We start from the raw sequence: 24,716 nt of genomic DNA, 5'->3' as shown, positions 1-24,716 counted from the left end.
CGAGAGGCCAGAGGGGGAAGAAGGAAAAAAGCAGAGAACGGGTTAAATCGACACTCCAGCTCATTCAGTCAGAAGATAAGGCACCGACTCTGGCCCAAGGCCGCAGCTCACAGCCGACGCTTGGCTGCCTGCCGAGAAAGACGAGAAAGAATCCTCCGACCAGCCGTGAGAAAGAAAGATGCAGCTGAACAAACCTGCAGAGGCAGCCCATAACGAGCGAGACAAGCAAAGGCCAGCTCGGAGGAATACAAAGAGGACAACAAAGTTTAGCCGGTGTGTTTTGGGAAAGTTGAGGAGACCACAGAAAGCCGGTTTTGACTGGTACAAAGAGCATCAGGAGCAGAGGTCCCTGAACGGAACACCCCCAAAGGAACCCAGGACTTAAAACCCTCCCGAGAGCCAAAGCAAGGCGGAGATCACAGCGGACCCTGGATGACCCGTGCACGGGGCAAGAACTCCCGTCTACCCCTGCCCCTTTTCTTCTTATGTTACACCCAGGCTTGGCCAGCTTCGGTTCGTGCGTGTGTGAGTATGAAAGTGGGTTAGGGCTGGGGTACTAATGCTTTCTTGCTTCCTTTGAGTGACGTGGGAGCAGTCCCAACACTCACCGCTGTTATTTTATTATTTTATTAATAAAGCTTTAAAACTTAGACACTTGGTGTGTTTCGTCATCTCCTCCCCAAACAATCCTGTGGCCTCAGCCTGATCACCTGACGCCTCAGGCAGATTGGTAACAGAAATCTGTCACATCAGCACCTCCAAAACCGCACTTTTGAAAAGTTGGTTGAGGGTTTGAACGACCTCCCTCATGAAACAGCGCTCATGCCTGACCCATCCCCAATTTTTGTCCATCGACTCCGGCCCTTTTACCACATCTGGGCCACAATAACATCAGACCAATTGTGTTAGAAGTTATCAAGTCAGGATACACTATCCCCTTTACCTCCCGCCCGCCTACGCTACCCCCTTCCTTGTCCCTCTTCAGGGACCCTTCTCACGAGCACCTACTACAACAAGAAGTCGATCATCTTTTACAACTAGATGCGGTGGAACAAGTGCTGCTACAATTCAGAGCGAAGGGATTCTACTCCCATTACTTCCTGACCCAGAAGAAGAGCGGGGAATGGAGACCCATCCTGGGTCTGCAGAAGCTCAACAAGTTCATCAGATCCCAAAAGTTCAAGATGGTCGCACTGGGTACAATACTCCCAGTGCTACAACGGGGTGACTGGTTTTCAGCCCTCGACCTCCAAGATGCTTATTTACATATCACCATTCATCCTGCTCACAGGAAATTCCTACGATTCATGGTAGGATGAGAACACTTCCAATACAGAGTACTACCATTCAGCCTATCCACAGCACCAAGAGTCTTCTCCAAAACTCTAGCGGTGGTAGTGGCACATCTACTCAAATAATGATTTTGGAATAATGATTTTCTCCTACCTGACAATTGCCTTATCAAAGGCCCAACTCTACAAGACTCAATGGATGCAGTTCAGTTCACTATCACACTATTCGGGGAGCTGGGTCTACAAATAAATGAACGGAAATCAACCATAAACCCGGTCCAACAACTAGATTTTATCACGGCACACCTCAACGCCATAGAAGCCAAAGCATCATTACCCCTTACCAGATTCACAAACCTCACGAACCTCATCTCAGAGGTACAAGCCAGTCCTCAAGTTCAGGTTTGCACTGTCCTACAATTACTAGGACACATGGTGGCCACGACGTTCGTGGTATGACATGCAAGACTACATATGTGATGCCTACAAGGTTGGCTAAGCATGGTATGCATACCAAGCAAATACAACCTACACAACCGGCTCACAGTTTCACCAAATGTTCTGAACTCATTACAATGGTGGGCAAGGCCACAAAATGTCTGTATGGGTATTCTTTTCCAACAGGAACCCCCGACAACAGTGATCACCACAGATGCCTCACTGATAGGTTGGTGTGCTCACATGTGTCAACACACGATACAGGGTAAATGGTCTCCAGGAGAGACTCAACTGCACATCAATTTGCTATAGCTATGAGCAGTCCGCAGACATTTCCTACCTCATATATGGAACAAATCCATTTGAATTATGACCAATGATATCGCCTGCATGTTCTACATCAACAGGCAAAGAGGAGTTCGCTCACATTCGCTCACATCATACGCACAGAAGCCATGAGACTTTGGAATTGGTGCATACAACACAATGTAAACATCTCAGCGTGTTACCTACCAGGATGTCAGAATGCGACAGCAGACACACTGAGCAGGTATTTCTCTCAGGATCATGAATGGGAGATGAATGGAGAGGTACCTGAGTTCAGTCTTCAAACGGTGGAGCACTCCCACCATCGATCTGTCGATGAATCGCAAATGTGCGATGTTCTGCTCAAGAGCAGGACTGGGACTATGGTCATTAGGGGATGTCTTCCTCATCAAATGGGAGGCACAACTCATGTATGTGTTTCCACCGATACCAGTGATATCACGTGTGCTACACAAGATATGAGCAGACAGGGACAAAATTATCCTTATAGTCCCGAATGGCCTAGATAGGCATGGTATCCTTACTTGCTATGCATGGATATGCGCCACGCGAGCTCTCCCTCACTGGCGGATCTGCTGTCTCAACACAATGGTCACACTCTTCACCCGAACCTGGAAATAGTCCACCTACAGGCGTGGTTCCTGAATGGTTCCACCATGATGAAATAACCTGCTTGGAACAAGTTAAACACGTGTTATTAAACAGCAGGAAACTGACTACGAGAAATACCTACCTTCATAAACGGAAGAGGTTCTCCGCCTGGTGTCAAGGAAGACACTTGACGAGTGATTCAGCACCACTACCATTAATCTTAGAATACCTATTGGAGTTGAAAAGCACTGGCTTAACAATGAGCTTGATCAGAGTCCATCTTGTGGCCATTTCAGCATTCCATGGACAGCTCAATGGAACTTTGACGTTCGCACACCCAAATACAAAATGCTTCCTCGGGGGTCTCATAAATGTTTACCCAGACGTGTGACGACCTACACCAACATGGGACCACAACCTGGTATTGAAATGCCTCACCAGACCATCATTCAAACCATTAGCCACCTGCTCATTACTCCACTCATTGATGAAAGTAGCATTCCTGGTTGCCATTACCTCATCCAGAAGGGTGAGAAAGATGGGGCGGTCATAGCAGATCCTCCAGGCACAACATTCTTCAAGGACAAGGTCACGCTACGTCCACACCCTAAATTCTTACCGAAAGTAACCTCAGCATTTCACATGAACCAATCTATTCACCTACCGACATTCTACCCTAAGCCTCATGGTACTCCAACAGAAGCTGACCTACACACTCTAAACATTAGAAGGACGCTAGCATCTCTACTACCGAGCGCTAGAAAGGCAACGCTATATCCAATCAGAGATTATCCAAATGGATTTCCACATGCATTCAAACATGCTACCATATCCGGAATACAGAACCACCGGAGCACATTAGAGCACATTCTACTAGGTCCATTTCAACCTCAATAGCATTCCTTAATAATGTTCCAGTACTAGAGATCTGTAAGGCGACCATTTGGGCCTCCATCCACACATTCGCAAATCACTATGCAATCACACAGGACTCCAGGGCTGATGCCATAGTGGGCCTCACAGTACTTACTTCAATGACTCAATGAACCCAAAGTCCCCCCAGCCCTCAGAAGAGCACTGCTCTACAGTCACCTAAAGTGAAGCACCCGCAGGGACACTATTTGAAGAAGAAGGAAAGCTTACTCACCTTGTGCAATAACGGGAGTTCTTCGAGATGTGTGTCCCTGTGGGTGCTCGTCCTCCTCCCTTCTACTTCGGAGTTCGCAGTGAGGATTCTGTGGTAGAGGAGGAACTGGAGGGCTTGGGTCATGCATGCGCTACACACGGCACCAACGACACCATGAGACGCCTACTGCGCACGTGCGACCCGCGCAGACACTGCTACCATAAATCTCCGATCAACGGCACTGGGACCCACTGCCACCTAAAGTGGAGCACCCACAGGGGCACACATCTCAAAGAACTCCAGTTACTGCACAAGGTGAGTAACCTTTCTTTTTGTCTCAAGATTGTTTTTGTTAGAGCAATGCAGAAATATGAGATTAATATTCAGGGATTACTGTCTTGAACTCATGTTACTCTTATGATTATCATTCACAAGTTATAATAAATGTCTGTCACTAAGGTTTAAATGGTTAAATTTATGGTCAAAATTGGTGTTTCCCTGTCTTTTTTCTTAATGCTGAAAGTCTGTGCTTTACTCACCAATTTAGTCTAAAGATAGGAAAGTCTAAATAATTGGTGATGTTACTTACTGGTTACCATACAGTATGCTGCAATACCCGAGAAGAAATTTCAGTCCAAACTCTGAATATCTTTTTTTTTTTTGTGGTATTGAATAAGACTTAAACATTTTCAAAAGACTTGTGGGGTTTTAGTTATGGAGCTGCTATTAATTTTAATGCAAATCTCACATTTAAATCCTACCCAGCTATTTGAATATGAAGGGGTCACTGTTGTAACTATCTCAACAATTTATTTGTACATTTCAAGAGGATTTTGTATTCATTTTTGGGGATTTGTATTTGCACTCTTCACTTTGCTTTTTTCTTCTTCTTCCGGTATTGGACTCAGAACTTTAAACATATTTTTAATATATCTGCCTTGATATTAATGTATGGAAATTAAATTTATGATACTGGAATGGTGTGCAAATCAGTGTACAATTTTCTTACATTTTCCATGATATATTTTCCTGTCTTTCAGGGCCAGAAGGGGCCCTTTTTGAACACTCTGTAGAGACACCACTTGTCAGAGCAGAGGCTTTTAAACCGCTTAGGTAAGAACTTCTGCATAAAAAATATATATGTTTTATATGTAAAATATAATTTTCTACAGATATTCACATTTTCTTTTAGGTAAACATAAATGTGAACTTTAGGGCATCCCAACAATAGTCACAGTAATTGCTGGTAATATTATTCCCTTTTCGTACTACTTTGTGACTTATTTACGTTATTTATGTTCTGTTATTTTGAGGATTCACTTAGAGATGAATTTCTGAGATTGATCATTGGTGTATATTCATGATCATGATCATTAAAGTAATGTACTGGTGTGTTTTAAAGCTTTTAATTTCCCTCATCCAAACTTATACTTGACTTTATTTGGAACACTTAAAGTAACATTTACACTTTTCTTTATTACGGTATAGTAGAAGTTGTTTATCTGCATTAAGTTAAAAAAATACTTCATCACCGCCCAATAGTTATATTGTCAAGTTTTTTTTGGCCAAATATTGTACAAGGGAAAAAATGGCCTCCACAGTGGCAGGGCCGGCTCCAGGGTTTTGGTCGCCCCAAGCAGCCAAAAAAAAAAAAAAAAAGCAGTGATCGCGATCGCGATCTGCAGCAGCAATTCGGCAGAAGGTCCTTCGCTCTGAGCGGGAGTGAGGGACCGTCCGCCGAATTGCCGCTGAATAGCTGGACCTGCCGCCCCTCTCCGGAGTGGCCGCCCCAAGCACCTGCTTGCCAAGCTGGTGCCTGGAGCCGGCCCTGCACAGTGGTATCTGGCACAAGCCAATAGAAAACCTCTGCAGAAATGCAGTCTTTGAAGGATGTATGTGGTGGTTCTCAGTCAAGCCAAACAACCCAAGGAAAGGATGACTGGCCACTTAAACATAAAAAAGTCCAGCTCTGTAGCATTAAGGAGTATTTTCTGGCGAGAAAATTACTTTAAATGAGTTCTGCACCTGTCATGTTCCAGATCTCCCTAATCCTGGGATATTGTTCTTTCACACACACTGCTGTGAATTTTAGGGTATTTTAGCCAAAGTAAATCCTATGTGTGGATTGTGGTGAGGAGATAAATTCATTCTACATTCAGCATGTGATAGTCTTATATTTAATTTTTAAATATCTATGTCAAAGATCAGGGTAAGAGGGAAAGAAAGAGAGAACTCCCCCCTCCCACACTATCTCTCTCACTCACTCACTTCCAGTCTGCTGCTTCAGGAGGGACTCCCTCTTCTGTGGTTTCATTCCTGGGGCTCCTTCTTTACCCTGATCACTATTTTGGGTGTGGGGAAAAAAGAGAAAATCTTTAGGGTTCATGGGCCTTTCTTCATGTCACTGGCTGAACTTCCAAACTGGACAGTTAAATTTGAAGAAAAGCCTTCAAGATACTTGAAGTGTACTGAAAAGTTGACCTTCATAGATGAGCATATCCTTTGTATTATCTGTTTAGTGAGTTGGCCATGCCAACTAAAAGCACAGGTTCAGCTCTAGAATGTTACCTTGAGTTGTCAGTGCTCAAGTGGAATGACTAAAATCCCAACTAGTTGTCCATGTTCAGTATATTGAGTTAGTGGGATCAGAAACTGTTCCAAAGTCTACAAGTTCTGTTATTCATTGTTTTGGCATCAAGTTATTCCAAATTTAAATCTGTACCTCCTGTTCAGATTATCTTGGTAGGGACCAAGCTATAAAAATATCACTTAATCCCTCACCTCAAATATCATAATGCCTTTTTAGAGTCTAATTTATTAATATTCTGCTCTTCATCCTCCTAGAGGTTCTTCTGGTTAAATGATTATATTCTGCAGGCTGTCACACAGGCTAATGTGATATGAAGTGGTTAAGGGTGTAGCAAGTATTAGAGGTACTGAGACTTGAAGAAAAACCATCAGCCTCAAATGTATGCGGGGCCCTGTGTGTCAAGGGTGTTATAACTTCAAAGCACTTAATGTTCATACCCTTCAATTTATAGCATATGCATTGAGACCTCCTTCATTGTTCTCTGTGTATGTCATTAGGGTTTAGTGCATCAAAGTAAACAATGTTGACACAAATGGCTTTCTCGATTACACAGTCTCCTGGATTTGTAGCCCTAGTGTTGAATTTCAAAGGAGACTGATTTATTCTATAAGAAGTGACAAGTTTGTTAGACCATATCTTCTTGTTGATAAATAATGGAGACAGGGCAGTGCCATTACTCCTGCCTTGGTGTCTGTCTTTTCATTATCCCGTTTGCTTTAGAAATGTGAAGGAATACAAATGGAGTCCTTTCCAGATTAAGTGGCTGCATTCATAAGTCTCACTGAGAAAGAAAAGGAGGTGTGGGTTCACTTTTTTTACCCCTCCCCACCCAGTAAGAAGGAAAAGTGGTAGAGAGAGTGTCTAGTTACAGTGCACATTACCTGTTTTTAATCCCACCTTTCAACTTAGATAAAAGCTGATAAAAGCTGCAATAACACAGACCAAAAATCTTCTTCATTTAAGTAGTTCTAGTTCTATCCTTTCAAATGCCGAGAGAGAAATTCTACCTTGAGTAGGAAACAGATGCCCTAGTTCTCCTAAAGTTAGAGTCAGAATTCAAACATTCTCTCCATTGTGATGCCAATACTTTTTTCTTTTATAATTTATAGTACTTTGGTGTTCTACTTCTTTTATACTTTATATCCCTAAATAACATACAGCTCATGTTTAGAGCTTGTCATTGTAAGGCATATTGTTCTCTTCCTATGATATAAATTATTTTTAGTTTTCTAATACTAAAGTAATATTTAGACAATTTTTCACCTGTTACATTTAGATATACAAATCCTTTATAAACCTCAACATAATTTATCTGAGCTAGGCATTCACATTTTTGCAGTGTGAGATGCTTCAGTTTTTAGGATAACAGTTGTCTACTCTGTATGTTCTCCCTGCTGTTTATCAGGGTTTATAGTTTATCAGTGTGTCTGCTTAGCCGACCTTCTGGGCAGCAATAAGATATTTACCTAACATCTACGGTCAGAACTAATTTTCATTTGATATTGGCCTTTAAATAGATGTCTTAGAGCCATACAAGTAGACCTTCTGAGCGTAAATCCTATTGGTCAGAGTGAATCACTTTTAGTGCAATCAGTTCTGGGCATTCTGCCAGTACTTTGTCCAAGACTTTTATGTCCACACTCACAAGTGAGGTGAGACTATATGACCTACACAGCTCCACACTTTTGTTAGATTTTAACATCACCATAATTATTAACTGTAATAATAATGTTCTCAGTATTCCAGAGAGTTGAACCTTTGTCAAAGTGTTATTATAAGTATATTGTACACATAAAATGTTATCAAGATATCTGAGAATTTCCTATAAATTTAACCATTGAGTTATTTTTCCAGATTATGAATTCTTAATGGCCTTCGGGATATTCTGAAGAGGTTTCAATATTTTCCCAGACAAATTCTAGCCCTGTTTTTAACAAGAGATATTGTTTTGGACTTTCCTCTGAATCTTTAAATGATAACTTGAGGATGCTCCCTGTTTTGAGAAAATGTCTGTATCTAAGGCTAAAAGATACCAAGGGAATAGATGTATATTAGCCTAAGATGTAGTATTGTACACTTTATAATAACTTGAGGATATGTTTATGCTGAAGTATTTTATCACCCCTCACATTGTACTTAGTTACTGTAAATCTATCTGCTGTGATTGGCTGCTGCTATCAGAACTCAACAAATTTGTTCACAACAAATATGGCCCCCACCGCACTCTTCTTAGTATTTCCTCCCCAATGATGAAGGCTTAGCCCCTTTCCCGGCCAGTAAAATGACTTTGTTTTGTAATCCAATTATATGCTTGTATAAGTTATATGAGTAATAGGGTGGGGATAGGATCAGAAACTGAAGTAGTCATGTTTTTATGGATATATAGATAAGAATTCTGAGGGAAACACATAGAGAGCTGTATAGTGGCTAACCAGAGAGAGTGATTTGTAAAATCATTGTTTGATTATTACAAATACTCACCAGCAACCGCACACCATACAACATAAACACTAACCCAGGAACCTATCCTTGCAACAAAGCCCGATGCAAACTCTGTCCACATATCTATTCAAGTGACACCATCATAGGACCTAATCACATCAGCCACGCCATCAGGGGCTTGTTCACCTGCACATCTACCAACGTGATATATGCCATCATGTGCCAGCAATGCCCCTCTGCCATATACACTGGCCAAACCGGACAGTCTCTACACAAAAGAATAAATGGACACAAATCTGACATCAGGAATCATAACACTCAAAAACCAGTGGGAGAACACTTCAACCTCTCTAACCACTCAGTGACAGACTTGAAGGTGGCAATTTTGCAACAAAAAAACATCAAAAACAGACTCCAAAGAGAGACTGCTGAATTTGAATTAATATGCAAATTAGATACAATTAACTTAGGTTTGAACAGAGACTGGGAATGGTTGGGTCATTAAGCTAATTGAATCTATTTCCCCATGTTAAGTATCCTCACACTTCTATGGGTCATCTCGATTATCACTTCAAAAGTTTTTGTTTTTTTTCTCCTGCTGATGATAGCTCATCTCAGTTGATTGGCCTCTTACAGTTGGTATGGCTACTTCCACCTTTTCATGTTCTCTGTATGTATAAATATCTTCTTGCTGTATGTTCCAGTCTATGCATCCGATGAAGTGGGCTGTAGCCCACAAAAGCTTATGCTCAAATAAATGTGTTAGTCTCTAAGCTGCCACAAGTACTCCTGTTCTTTTTGCGGATACAGACTAACACGGCTGCTACTCTGAAACCTGTTTGATTATTGCAGTAATACAAATGCCTACATGCTAACTGCCTAATAATGGCTCTCAACTAATCAAAGTACAGAGATCTGTATTTGCTGTCATAATGCAAATTAGAAATACCAGCCAATCACAGTGGAATGAATTACATAACTGAAAAGTAATTATACAATTGTGTCTCAGTAACTGTATAGCATTTCTGTTCTCTGATGGTTAGACAATTCCATTGCAGTATAATTTTTATAAACACTGGCATTAATTTGCTTGCTGTATATTCATGCGTATGTACTTTTTCATTCTCAGGTTGGTTAAAAAAACACATGAAGTACTTCATTATGGCAGTTTGAATTATTCTGTTCTCTTCATTTAGTGCACTAATAAAATCCATGAAAAGGGCTAGTTAAAATAGCTGGTATTTTCTATCTTTCCAGGGACACCACTTCTGGCCATGTAATTAAGAAATACCTCAATTTGTCTCTGTTAGAAGCTGGGTACCAATTTTACATACTTCTGCACATTGATTATATTTGAAAAGACTTTGAGTTCTAATGTGAAAGGAATTTTTCCAAGTATACTTCTTTTGTTCTGTTATGGCCTACAAGTTATGCAGTTATTTTTTTAAATTAATCTAATTATAATAGTAAAATACTGACTTATTAAGTGGGGTTGAGTTTTCTAGCTTCATTGCTATTCTTCAACTCTTTCCTAATATTTCGTCTCAATCAGGAAGCTATATTCCCAATACCTTTTCAAAGTCTCTTGGAATATAATTTTAAACACTGTCTCACACATGCTTGACTAGGTCCTATTTTAATGCTGTTTATTTTTAGTTATTTCTTGAGAGGTATTCAGAGCATTTGATAAAGTGGGTGAATATTAAACATTCATTTCATATAGGTAAGAGTTTTTTGTGGTCCACCATTGTCATGATAGAAGGAGAACAACATAGGACAAAACAGGCCTATTTACTGATTTTCCTTGAGTAGCATATCTCACTGCAGAGTTGTGTTTGATCCAGTAAAGACATGGAGATAGTCTAGAGCTGCCAATCCCAGGGACAAATGCCTTAAAGCACTGTCCCCTTGATACATGTCCTGAAGTTCTGCTGCCATGGAATCTATGATGCAATCTCAGACTCTCTTTCCAGTGAGGAATTCAAACTTATTTCTCTCTTATTTTAGAGATATTTATTAAACTTTTTAGTTTTCAAGTTATCTTCTTGTCATGTGATGGGGGGCGGTCACTTTGAGCTATGCCTATTTTTGACTTATGCCTATTTTTGACAACTATAAACTACCCGCATAGCTCTGTCTAGTAGGCTCTTTATTAAGAATTGCAGTCTGTATCATCTTAAATATGAATTAACAAATATAGTAGGTATTGACTAAAAGGTGGAGTCACTTGTTTGACTACACTCACGGTTCATTCTTAACAATATTTGAGACCAAATAACTGGATTCAGCCAAATTTATTGTCTAAAGACAAAGCAGTACAATATTAAAAGGAGACATACATACTCTCGTTCCAGGAAGCAAATCTTATCACACAGCATGTTTACCTTCCATAGAAGGTATGCATCAAAGATATACATTTCAGCTACTAGTATTTATAGTATGATTTTACAAGCTACAAAACTCTTTACTCAACACTAAAATCTAACCCACCAGTTCATAACAGTTCCTTAACTTGTTGTTTTGTTCTATACTTTTCTTATCTCTGTTTTGGATACCACTTTGCAAACCAGCTGGGTGTAGAGGTATATCCCAACCTGTGCTAGAACATACCATTCATGCATAATGTAACTTTTTGCATAATACCCATTAATGTGGTGGATATTACGCCTAACATATATGTATTGGCTAACATAGGTCAAGTTTTTCTTTCATGCCTGAGAGTAAATGTCTTTATTTTTGTTTTTATTACTTTGTATGAAGTTTTGGTTAGTCTTGAATGATTTATAGGTTACAACATAAGTATACATTTGTAATCATAATATAGAAACATTTTTAGGACTCTATGGTCCTATGCCTTTTAGTTAGCACTTCTCTCTCTCTCTCTCTCTCACTCTCACACACACACTATGCACAAACAACTAACTTTCAGAGGTTTTATAAGTAAGTTTTTATAACTTATAATGTCCAAAATTAAAATGTCTTCTACTCAGTAAAGAAAAATTTGCTTACTCGGTAAAAAAATGCAGAATTGTAAACTTCTGAAAATAAAGGTTCAGAATGGAAATACTAACTGAACTTTTAACTATAGTAGTGCAAATAGTACCTTTAATAGAGAGTAAAACTCTATGACAGAATATGTTGCATTATAGTATAATTAACGTCATTCGAAAAGCTATGCTGGAAGCATCTGTGAAATGCCAGATTCAATCACATTCACTGGGGCCTCTGTCTTTTTTAATTACCTTGAGAGTCAGCACATTGGAAAATTGAGGTCATCACAGAAACCTCTTTTGAAATAGCTTTGCTTATCACTCTTTACCACAACTGTCTGTCTTAAGAGAAGCTGAAAGTTCCATTTTAATCATATCTGGGTTCTGATCTTTATTCCTCATCCTTTGCAACACTACTGCATTGAGTGACAGTGGAGAAATAGATGGAAAAGACCTCTGTATTTAAGATAGGTGGAAAAATAGCAAACAAATCACCAAGCTGTTATGATCATAACTGGTACCTTTTGACTAGCTGATTAAGGTTGTTTAAAATTGCTTTACAGCCTTTTGAAGGTGTCATTAGAACTCGATGCTGTTTTAGTATCAAGAAGATGTTGTAAATGTATTTGCCCCAGGACTCTGAATATTGTAGTTGTATTACTGATGTAAGCATAGTCAGAATGAGCTCTACCCTGACATCAGGTGGTGAGCTGTGGAAAAGGACTTCAGGGGCTGATCTCGTTTGCATGGGCACACCTACCCTGCCTAGCAAGATGGGACTGCTTGCCCAAATGGTCACTTTGGCTGCTGTGGAATCCCCAGTCTCTTTGTTATTGGGGAAGGAGTAATAAAGGGTTGTTATCCTGGTTATGTGAATCAAGGACAGTACAAGTGTACTTGGCATTTTATGATGGAGAGACTCGCCCTCAACTAAGTAGCTCTCGCTAGGCAAGGGACATGGGTTCCAAAGCCCAGTGAACTGGAAGGGGCTGGGGACAGAGATGTGTGGGGTGCTGAATGTCACCTTGACCTTGCCACAGTGTAATAACAGAGCTAATTTTGACTCCATTAGGAGTCTTGTTTTATGCTGCAGAGCTGAAATCACTGATATCTAGGTCTAAGCATTAGGCCTACTTTAGACTAGTGGTTCTGAGTGCACCAGCACTGATGCTCCCCTACTAACAGCTGAAATTGCTAAAGTTACTAAGAGCTGAAATCACTGAGAGCTGGGGGGGAGGACCTGAAGACATATTGATGAGCGGCTAGCAGGATGGCTAGTGGAGAGGCATGATGAGCAGGATGGAGAGGAGTGGCTAGCAGGACAGCTGGTGGAGAGGCACAGCTGGTGGGGAAGACTGCAGCAGAACCCCACGGAGAGGTGTGGCAATCGGCCGTCAACCTGAGCAGTGGATCATGTAAGATTCCCCATACCTCTTCCCGCTTCCACCCAGGCTGGGAGGTAAACTCTGCAGATGAACTTCTGAACTCTGGGAGCTGCACTGACCAAGGACAGAAACTGTGTGTGGGGGGGTGTGACCTTTGGGTTGCTGGACTTAAGACCCTGAGGGGAAAAGGACACTGCCAAACTTACTTGGGGGTGGGTCTTTTGCTCATGGTTTGTGTCATGAATCCTGTTTGTGGTGTTTCCCCAACATAATGCTGCATTGTTTCCCTCCTTTATTAAAAGGCTTTTGCTACACTCAGACTCTGTGCTTGCGAGAGGGGAAGTATTGCCTCTTAGAGGTGCCCAGGGGGGTGGTATGTAATTGTCCCAGGTCGCTGGGTGGGGGCTCAAGCCGGTTTTGCATTGTGTTATTGAAATGGAACCCCTAGATGCTGAACCCGGCCCTTGTTGCTGCCAACTCTGATGGGCAGAAGGGTTACACTTACATTAAGTATAACTCAGTTAACCATAATCCTTGAAGCTCAATTATGTCTTCAATGTGCTGCCATACAAACCTCACTTGGAAAATGTGCATTCCCCAGACCTGTCTGCCTATGGATCAACTCTTTCCTATTCATCAGTAGAGTGGGGGATTAGCTAGCTGTGCTGCACCATTCCCTCTGATCCCTGAGCACCACAGATAAGCTCTATCTGAACTATCTGAAACCCTTATTGTTACTTTTATTTAGAACTCAAATGGACTCTCAAATAAAAGAATGCACGAGCTGCAGGTTCATAACTCAGAAAACCCTTTATTATGTCATTCTTCTCTTAAGCACACAAACTTAAGATAGTTCTTGCCATACTTATGTATTTTAAGGTACACTGTTAAGAGCGACCTGTTCTTCTGATGGGTGATGCTATTTTATCCATACTGGTTCATACATCAGTCCAGTCCAACAATTTATCGAGAAATATACAAAAAGACAAAAGTATGGAAGTATGCCCATAGATTAAAAGGAAGAGAAGAAAATGTGTAGACTGATATATGAGTATAGAATTTTGTGGCTCTTCAAGGCAAATAGCCCATTCAGAAATATGTGTGGGTGCACAGGGGCAAATAGCACAAAACCTGTGAAAAATGATTTTCAGGTATAATTGAAGTCAGCACAAAATGACATAAGTAGACCATATTTTCTAAAATAAAAATATTTTGAAATTTCGAGTCAGAATTTTAAAGTTAAGCATGTCCAATTTTACATTATTGAATGCACAAATCAAAATCGGGTAGGATGTGAAAGAGAAATAAATAGTTGGTGCTAAACATAAGACTATGCAAATAATATTGACTTATTCAAATACCTTACTAGTTAATCATAGTATAATCAGTTCAACTAGAAGTGTTTCTTGTCATGGCAATTTACTTTTAGTAAACAGAGAACTGAATCATGAATATGGAGGATTTGAAAGTATAACAGTGAAAAGGTCAAAGAATAGCTATGATCTGGAGAACAGCCTCAGTGCTATATGTGAACAATTACATTTCAATGGAGATAAAATGCTACAACTGAAAGTGGCATGGGTCATCTGAGACACTGAGCACAAGGGGAAAGAATTGCTCCTAGTAAAGCATATTGACATCGATAGGATTCAGAGTTTGTTTTTTGATTTTTGTTTTTGGTGGGGGGTTGTTGGTTTGTTTGTTTTAGGTTTTTTATTTTATTTTACTATTTTTAAAGTCACCTAAAATATAGCCATAGTTGAGTACAAATCAATAGTGTTTATCCTATGAAACAATAATCATTGACTCTAACAGCTTTTTCAATAGAAAGAAATTTGAGAATAGCTCTCAAGATTATTCGATAGAATAAAAATGAGTGTGCTAAGAGTATATTCATTATCAAACTCATTGTGTAACTCATTATAGTGAGATCTGTTAGTATTGCAGAGTGTTGCTGGTTTTGGGAGCTCCTGTGTACTCGGCACCAGCAGACAGTGCAGCTTGCTGATTCAGCAGACCTCAATGTTATTCATAAAGAAAGACCACAGCAGGCTCAGTTCAGTGGTGAAGGCGCTCGGTGAGGTTTATTTTCAGCAAAGCCCTGTCCAACAGGTCACATGGATACTAACATATGTATGCCCATAACAAGGTAAAAGCTCAGTCAACATAACAGGCCAATACAAAGATGCCCCTCCTATGACTTCTCCTTTTAAACACTGGTACAAACATATTACATATTATATTTTATATGCTTTTTGTTATTATCCTGTACTTTGCACCTGGTAATTCGAACAAAACAACCTCATCCATTATCCTGTCATCTCCTCTTTATCTTTACAAGGGGTCAGTGAGTTCTTGTACCATCTCTTAGGTATGTGTTTAGGTAGTTACTTGAGCACTTGATGTGTTTCTGTACCATTCTCTCATCAGGAATGTGCTTACTTGGTTAGCCTGTAGTGTTACTATTCTGCCAAGGCCATGCCAACTTTGGTTCACCTTCCTTGGTTCATACTTTTATTCATGCCTAAGATTCCAGCGAGGTCTACAAGGTCTAGGGCTTATAGACTTCATCAAAGAGGTGGTGGTGACATGGTAGATTAGGCCAGGATGGGAGTTCTTTATTGTGAGATAAGATCTCAAAAAATATTTTTTAGCTTTAACAAAATAATTTTTTCAAGTAATTTTTATGTCGATATCACTTTTGGTGCGTATGCAGTCTGTGTTTGAGTTTGGAACTTTCTAACAAGCACACCGGGCTTTGGGGCCATGCCTACACCCTGCCTGTCCTTGCTCCCATTACTGTCAAGGCCATAAAAGGCCACACACCCCAACTGACCCTCAGTTTCCTCTTCCTATCCATGGTAGTGAGTTGGAACTGTGATGTCATCCCTGCTTCTCATTAGCAACTAGTTAGTTTTTTATAAATATTTTATATAGATTTAGATTATTAGTTTATAATTAGTTAATTAATAGCTTTTCTGCCCATTGGCAGCTTTCCGTTCCTCCTTTTATCCCAGAGAATCTCCTCAGGTGTTTGTGCCTTATCATGAGTATGGTAGACACTATGTCCTCTGGGTTTAAGTTCTGCCCTTCCTGCAACAGGCCCTTCCTTTAACTGATGGCCACAGCAGGTGCCTTTTCTGCTCAGGGGAATCTCATATCCCTGATCATTCTTCAATCTGCAGATCTTTTTCTACTACAACCAGAAAGTCAATGGAATGAAAATACTAGTGGAAAAGACACTTTATTGGCTCTGCTGTGCGGTAGCCATGACTATGGCTCTTAGGTGCTATGATAATACAAATAACAACAACAACAACAATTCCCCCATCCCCTCACAACTATTTAGATTTCTTTTTAAAGTAATAATTTTGATAAAATCCCCACAACGAAACTTTCTAAAGATGTTATGCCATGAGCTTTAAAACTTTTATAAATCTGAAGTTTTATCAGTTCCACTCTTTAATCAAAGAATATAAGACAACATTAGAATAGATAAAGGTCATGTGTCTTTGGTTACCCTTGTTTGTTTTTCCTTTCTTATATATTACTATTTTGTCCAATAAGTCATCTAATTCTCCTCTGAACACTTCTCTAAAAGTAATATCAATGCAGAATTTCCACTTCTGGATCGCCAGCTTCGAGTACAAGTCACGCAGAAAACTACCCTATCCCATAACCCTTTGGTTGAATTATTGATTCCAAGGCTAGCATCCACGAGTGCTATGAGAAGTCAAGCCTCCACACACTTAAAGAACCAGCCAGTTGCACCACTGTCATCAAACTGACAGGATTACCACTATGTTGTATCTGTGCATCTGACTGCCTTTAGAGGCTTGTAAGCATGGAACCCTGCAGTGCACCAGTGTCCTGCTTGAATCAGTGCAATAGCACTTGGAACTATTGGTGCCAAATTTCTATGGTGAATCAATGCACTGCTGGGTTGGCACATTAGAGCCCAGAGCTGATGGTGCTGGGCCCCTGGGAACCTCCTGGGTAAGCACACTGGCTCCTGTAGCTGTCAGCATCAAACCCCTTTAATTTACTGACACCCTGCTGAGACTACATCTTAGCACCTGGTGCTGCTGGTGCTGGACTCCATTTAGCTCACAGATTTTTTATTGTATTGGCAGAACTTCATTTAATCAGTACCTGAGTTTGTCAGATCCAGGCACCAGTTTGGTACTTCATTCCATAATTTAATCCCTTCCCACCGCCATTTCTTGTCTCTGTGGCTGATGAGTATCCTTACTGGCCCTCAGGTGGAAGCACACAACAGAATCTTGCTTTTTGCATCAGGGTAGCAGACAGCCTCCAAGCTTCTCTGGTTTGATAGTAGTTCAGAGCTAAACTCCCATGAGGAATGGGCTTCAATATGCCACCCACTGTGGTTGCAGTATGCACAATGCCTACCTGAGATGAGAACTCGTTCAGTAGGACTTTTCATCCAGATAAGGTCTCCTTCTGAGCAATAACAGAAGTGGCCCTGTATTCATTATGGACTTTCAGACTGTATTCAGAAAGTGGTCCTGATTCCCTCTGTCAGTCCAGCCACTCTTTAAATTATTTCCTTCTTCAAAATCCTCCATTTGCTTCCTCTTACCTTCTGCATCAAATTCAGGCTTCTTTTCAATCCTCACATTCTTGACTGTGCCCAACTCTACTCTGCTTACATTTCTGCTAACATTTTTTATTTCCCACAATTGTTCTTTTGACTCCACCAGTGAGTTGTGCATTACTTTCTTTCTGTGGCTTTGTGTCTTCTTCCATTCTGCTCCCTAAGTCAGGGATCCTCTCTATATTTCCAATGTTCCAAACACCAATCATTTCTACTTTCAAATCCCTTCTCATAAATAACTTCCTCCTAAAAGACTGCAAATGCTAATCTGTATCAGTAAAAATGCTGTCATCTCTCCCTCCCCTTATAAACTACAACAAAAACTCCATGAAAGAGAACCCTTGTCTTGAATTTCCCAGTGTGTTATGTGTTTCATTTGTGTTGTCTGTCTATCCTGCAAGCTCCTCAGAGTGGAGACACATGTCCCCATGCTACTGTGTCTTCAAGCTGCAACACCAATCTAGGGACTAGGTGCAACCGTTAGTCTGTTGTCTTGTGTGGCTATTACTGCCTGAGGCACAGGAGGGAGCAGAAAAAACTATTCATCCTGGTGTTTTTATTTTGTGGATCTAGATGTTCTCAGAAAAGAAGACAATAGGATCTCTTGTACTAGCCCTGATCCTGATTGGCTAGGGAATACCAGCACTGGTGCTGGAGGCATATAGCATTCCTTGTATAGTTTTCTTCCATTCTCTCTCATCTTCTCCATTCAGAATCTTTCCTTCAGTCAAATGTAAAATTTAAATTCACCAATTGGGTTTTTTACAAGTGGCACTTACTGGCTCAGATATGTAGCCAAACACCTGGTATCCTGTTGAGCAGCCTCTCCCCTTCACCTGTTGTCCCTTCCAAGCAAATGCTATTTCAGTAAGAAGGGAGCTAAATGTTTTAATTCCCTTATCCCACCACAACATGGGTGTGAACCCTCCTTATCTTCTCCCTGCAACTTAATCACAAAGCAGATAAGTTAGAAGTGGGACCCACTTGTTTGGGAGGTCTGCCAGTTATGCACTCTGTCATGAATGAGTAAAGAGGAATGTATAAATATTAAATGCAAGAAATGATGGTTACTTACTTGTAACCGGAGTTCTACTAGATAGACTCTGCACATTCACACTCTTGGGATGCACCAACTGGTGCAGCTTGTATGGTGGATCCTTCTCATAGTAATGCCTACTAGAGTGCACACGTGCACTTCCTGCCATACTCCTCAGCCTTTGAACATGTTCTGAGGGCATGACTATAAAAGGGAACATGGTGCTAGTTGTCACCTCAGTTCCTTACACTACTAATGAAGACTCCATGGGCCCAGTCCTATTTAACATATTCATAAACGATCTGGAAAAAGGGGTATACAGTGAGGTGGCAAAATTTGCAGATGATACAAAACTACTCAAGATAGTTAAGTCCCAGGCAGACTGTGAAGAGCTACAAAAGGATCTCACAAAACTGGGTGACTAGGCAACAAAATGGCAGATGAAATTTAATGTTGATAAATGCAAAGTAATGCACATTCGAAAACATAATACTAACTATACATATACAATGATGGGGTCTAAATTAGCTGTTACCACTCAAGAAAGAGATCTTTAAGTCACTGTAGATAGTTCTCTGAAATCATCCACTCAATGTGCAGCGGCAGTCAAAAAAGCGAACAGAATGTTGGGAATCATCAAGAAAGGGATAGATAATAAGACAGAAAATATCATATTGCCTCTATATAAATCCATGGTACACCCACACCTTGAATACTGCATGCAGATGTGGTCGCCCCTTCTCAAAAAAGATATATTGGAATTGGAAACGGGCAACAAACATTATTAGGGGTATAGAACGGCTTCCATATGAGGAGAGATAAATAAGACTTAGACTTTTCAGTTTGGAAAAGAGGCGACTAAGGGGGGATATGATAGAGGTCTATAAAATCATGAGTGGTATAGAGAAAGTAAATAAGGAATTGTTATTTAATCCTTCTCATAATACAAGAACAAGTGGCCACCAAATGAAATTAATAGGTAGAAGGTTTAAAACAAACACAAGAAAGTATTTTTTCACACAACGCACTGTCAACCTCTGGAACTCCTTGCCAGAGGGTGTTGTGAAGGCCAATACTATAACGGGATTCAAAAGGGAGCTAGATAGATACATGGAAGATAGGTCCATCAATGGCTATTAGCCAGGATGGGCAGGAATGGTGTCCCTAGCCTCTGTTTGCCAGAAGCTGGGTTTGGGTGACAGGGCATGGATCACTTGATTATAACCTGTCTGTTCATTCCCTTTGGGGCACCTGCCATTAGCCACTGTCAGAGGACAGGATACTGGGCTTGATGGACCTTTGGTCTGACCCAGTATGGCCATTCTTATGTTCTTATGTTCTCCAGGGGTATTTTTCAATTAGGAACCTGCAGAAGAGGGGAAAGTGGGAAGGAAGTGTGAAAATGTGGAGTCCATCTCAAAGAACTTTGGTTACAAGTAAATAACCTTCAATTCTTCTTCAAGCATCCTCTGCATATTCCCAGTCTTGGGATAATTTGGCAAGCAGTATTCCAAGGATGGATTGAGGGACACAGAGTCCTCATTAAATAATGACTAAAGCACCACTCAGCCAAACTGTGTGTCAGAGCTGGTTGCCAAATCTAATACATAATATTTACTGAAAGTTTGAATTGAACTCCAAGTGCCAACTTTACATATTTCAATAAGAAGACTATGTCTAGCACATGGTACAAACATAATAACTGCCCTAGTACATTGAGCAATAAGACTCTCAGGAGTAAAGAGGGAAGAATTCTTATAATTCTCTTCTATATACTGTCTGATCCATCTAGACAAAGACTGGGCAGAAATAGCTTGTCCATTACAGTGACCAGCATACAATATAAACAACTCCGGAGAAGGCCTAAAGTGTTCAGCTCTGTGAGGGTGATAGGATAGTGCTCCTTTTGCATCTAAAGAATGCAGTCTGGATTCACCATTATGTGTGTGGGGTTTGTGAAAGAATACTGGTAAATTAAGATACTGACTAACATGAAAGTCTGAAACTACTTTAGGAAGGAATCTAGGGTGAGGTCTAAGAACCACCTTAGACTTTTAAAAAGCGTTATAAGGAAAACTCAGCCATCAGAGAATGTAGTTCATTAGTTCTAACAGATGTGATTGCTATTATGAAAGCTGTCTTTATAGAAAGATGAAATAAAGAACATTCTGAGAAAGGTTAAGATGGAGCAGACATAAACTGTGTTAACACTAAGTTTAAATCCCGTAGGAACTGGATTTCATATTGGTGGATACAAATTCAATAAACCGTTTAAAAATCTTTTAATGGAGCTGTGTGAGAAAATAGATTTACTATCAATAAATGTATGAAAAGCTGCTATTGCTGCTAAATGGACTTTAAGCAAAGAGCTAGACATAGGGTGACCAGATCAGAGGAAGAAAATATCGGGACACCAGGGGGGAGGGAGGAGGGGCAAAAAAAAAAAAAAAGGGCCGAGTGCTGCCGGCGGAGCAAGCTAGACAAATCCATAGCTTTAAGGGGAATAAATATTCCAAGGTATACTGAGTAGGAGCAGAGCCTGGGTCAATGCCTTTATTAGACACCCATATAGTAAATCTATTCCATTTCAAGTACATTTTCTAGTGGCCTGTTTCCCAGAGTAAATTAAAATATGTTTTACCTCAATAATAGAACAAGACTTTTCTAAATCTATCAAAGTCCTATTTCCCCAGCTGTTAGATGCAATGAGTGTGGATCTGGTTGAAAGACTTTCCCTCCCTGCTGGGACAGTAGGTCCATTATCACCAGAAGCATCTTTATTCCCTTGTGATAGAAGGAGTAAATTGGTGAATCATTGGTGTCTTGGCCACACTGGAGCAATTAGGATCATATTGGCCAAGTCCTCTCTTATTTTCTTTACTTTCTTTAACATTAGTGGGAATGAGGAAATGCATAAATTATACCTCTTCCCCAATCAAGGAGGAATGTATCTGTTATTGACTGAGCATGCTCTTAAACAAAAACAGGAACACTTGGTATTGAATCTGGTGGCAAACAGTCCAGGAAGCCCCAAAGGTTGAAAATGTCCTGAATCACTAAATCTTTTAAAGACCACTCATGCATCAGTGAGGAATCCCTGTTCAGGTGAACTGCAATTTCGGTGTGGTTTCACACTACATGTGAACCAATTGGATAAATGTTGTGTAGGCTATACCAGTCCCAAAGTTTTGCCACCTCCTTGCAGAGCTGAGACAAATGAGCTCCTTCCAGTTTGTTTACATAATGCATCACTGGCATATTGTCTGTGGATACTTGAACTATTGACTTGCACTTGTGGGAGGAAGGATAATATAATATATGGAGATATACCTATCTCATAGAGCTGGAAGGGACCTCAAAAGGTCATTGAGTCCAGCCCCCTGCCTTCACTAGCAGGACCAAGTACTGATTTTTGCCCCAGACCCCTAAGTGGCCCCCTCAAGGATTGAACTCACAACCCTGGGTTTAGCAAGCCAATGCTCAAACCACTGAGCTATCCCTCCCCCCTAACTCCTGCCCCTCCTAACCCTAATCCTAACCCTAACCCAGATGACTACCTCTCAGTTCTAACACATTATTGTGTAAAAGGGATTCTTGGTGGTTCCAAAAGACTATGAATGAAAAATTTGTTGAGATATGTTCCCAAACACATTTTGGGAGCAGGAGTAGGAGGTGTAAGAGATCTGCCTTAGATCTTTGGACCATTGCTGCCACAACAAGCGTATTAGGTGGAGGGTGAACATAAAAGCAAGAAGACTGTTTATATGGGATTTGTCGGCTTTAGGGACACCCAGAGAATGGGATTGCATCCCTGACCATTTTGCCTAATAGCCATTGATTGGCCTATGCTTCATGAACTTATCTTATTCTTTTTAGAACCCGGTTATGCTTTGGGCCGTCACAACATCTCCTAGCAACAAGTTCTACAGGTTGACTATGCATTGTGTAAAGAAGTACTTCCTTATTTTAATTTTAACTCTGCTGCCTATTAATTTCATTGGGAGATCCCTGGGTTGTGTATTATTCTTCACACCATTCATGATTTTATAGACTTCTGTCGTATCCCCCCCATAGTCATTTCTTTTCTAAGATGAACAGTGCCAGTCTTTTTAATTTCTCTTCGTATGGAAGCTGTTCCATACCCCTAATCATTTTTGCTGCCCTTCTCTGTACTTTTTCCAATTCTAATTTTTTCTTTTTTTAGTTTGGGCAATCACATCTGCATGCAGTAGTGAAGGCGTGGGTGTATCATGGCTTTATATACTGGCATTATGATATTTTCTGTCTTACTATCTATCTCATTCTTAATAGTCTAAAAAGCTAAAAGAATTTTAGGCACTATCTTTTTAATCTGTTTTCAAAGAACTATCCACGATGACTCCAAGATCTCTTTCTTGTGTGGTAACAGTTAATTTAGACCCATCATTTCGTATGTATAGTTGGGATTATATTTTCCAATGGGCGATGCTTTGACTTTATCAACACTAAATTTAATCTGCTGTTTTCTTGCCCAGTCACCCAGTTCTGTGAGATCCCTTTGTAACTCTTCACAGTCTGCTTTGGACTTAACTATCTTGAGTAATTTCAGTATCATCTGCAAATTTTGTCACCTCACTGTTTTTAACCCCTTTTTTTCCAAATCATTTGTGAATATGTCGCACAGCACAAGTCCCAGTACAGATCCTTGGGGGACCCACTATTTACCACTTTCCATTTTGAAAATTAACCATTTGTTCTTACCCTTTGTTTCCTATCTTTTAACCAGTTACTGATCCATGAAAGAACTTCACTCTTGTCCCATGACTGCCTACTTTGCTTAACAGCCTTTGGTGATGGACTTTGTCAAGGCTTTCTGAAAGTCCAAGTACACTGTATCCACTGGATCACCCTTGTCCACATGTTTGTTGACCCCCTCAAAGAATTCTGCAAAATTGGCGAGGCAAGATTTTCCTTTACAAAAGCCATGTTGACTCTTCCCGAACATATTGTGTTGATCTATTTGTCTGATAATTCTGTTTTTTACTATAGTTTCAACCAAGCTGGCTGGCAATGAAGTTAGGTTTAGCAGCCTATAATTGCCAGAATTGCCTCTGGATCCTTTTTTTAAAAATTGGCAATCCTCCAATCAGCTGGTACAGAGACTGTGGTTACATACCACAGTTAGTAGTTCTACAGTTTCATATCTGAGTTCCTTGAGAACTTTTGGGTGAATACCATTCACCGCTGCAAAATCATGCCTCAAAGCAGGGCAGCAGTGACCCTGGCTTGTTTGACAGCGATGGTAGCGGAGTGTATTCTACAGTAGGTCCTACCATGCTATTAAGGTGTCAGACTCCCAACCCAAGGAGGGGACAGTTGTCCTTCTTGAGGTTGGGTGCTAGCTAAGTTGAGGAGGCAAACGTGCCACTGACAGCATAGAAATGGCTAAAACAGAAATAAATGGGCCCCAGTTCCTTGCACGTTTCTCGATCCGTTCTATGGTGGTGATGCAGAGTTCAATTGATGAGAAGCTGCTAAGAATCTCAGGGGCCAGAAAAAGAATTGCCCTCTCAGTGTGTACCTACAACTGCAGGACATTGACAAGGGACGACTCGATCAACCACCTAATGGAGGAGAAGGCACGGACAGCCAGTGACATCCTTGGTCTCTGCAAAACACAATGAAGAAAGGAGATGGAAGTGAAGTGGAGAGATGGAAGCACCATCATTTTGGGAAAAGGTGTGAGAACTGATGGAGGAATCAGTTTTATCGTCAACGAGAAATGGTCTTCAAAAATAATCTCCTGCAAGTTCAAGTCATCATGCATCAGAGTGCTATACTTCCAATTGAACAAGAACAGCACCCTCAAGATTATCTAGATATATGCTCCCACAAGCACAAG

At 40.5% G+C, this 24,716-nt stretch overlaps 1 protein-coding gene across 1 annotated transcript in view; it reads left to right on the top strand.

The window, feature by feature from the left end:
- Positions 1-24,716, top strand: part of SGCG (sarcoglycan gamma) — a 126,973-nt gene that overhangs the window by 71,764 nt on the left and 30,493 nt on the right. Inside the window, exon 5 of the mRNA XM_065420241.1 lies at positions 4,815-4,887. Coding sequence (XP_065276313.1) covers positions 4,815-4,887 — 73 coding nt within the window. The remainder of the gene's footprint in view (positions 1-4,814; positions 4,888-24,716) is intronic.

Source organism: Emys orbicularis, chromosome 1, assembly GCF_028017835.1.
Source record: "Emys orbicularis isolate rEmyOrb1 chromosome 1, rEmyOrb1.hap1, whole genome shotgun sequence".
Lineage (NCBI taxonomy): Eukaryota > Metazoa > Chordata > Testudines > Emydidae > Emys > Emys orbicularis.
This window is presented reverse-complemented; position numbering and strand designations above follow the sequence as displayed.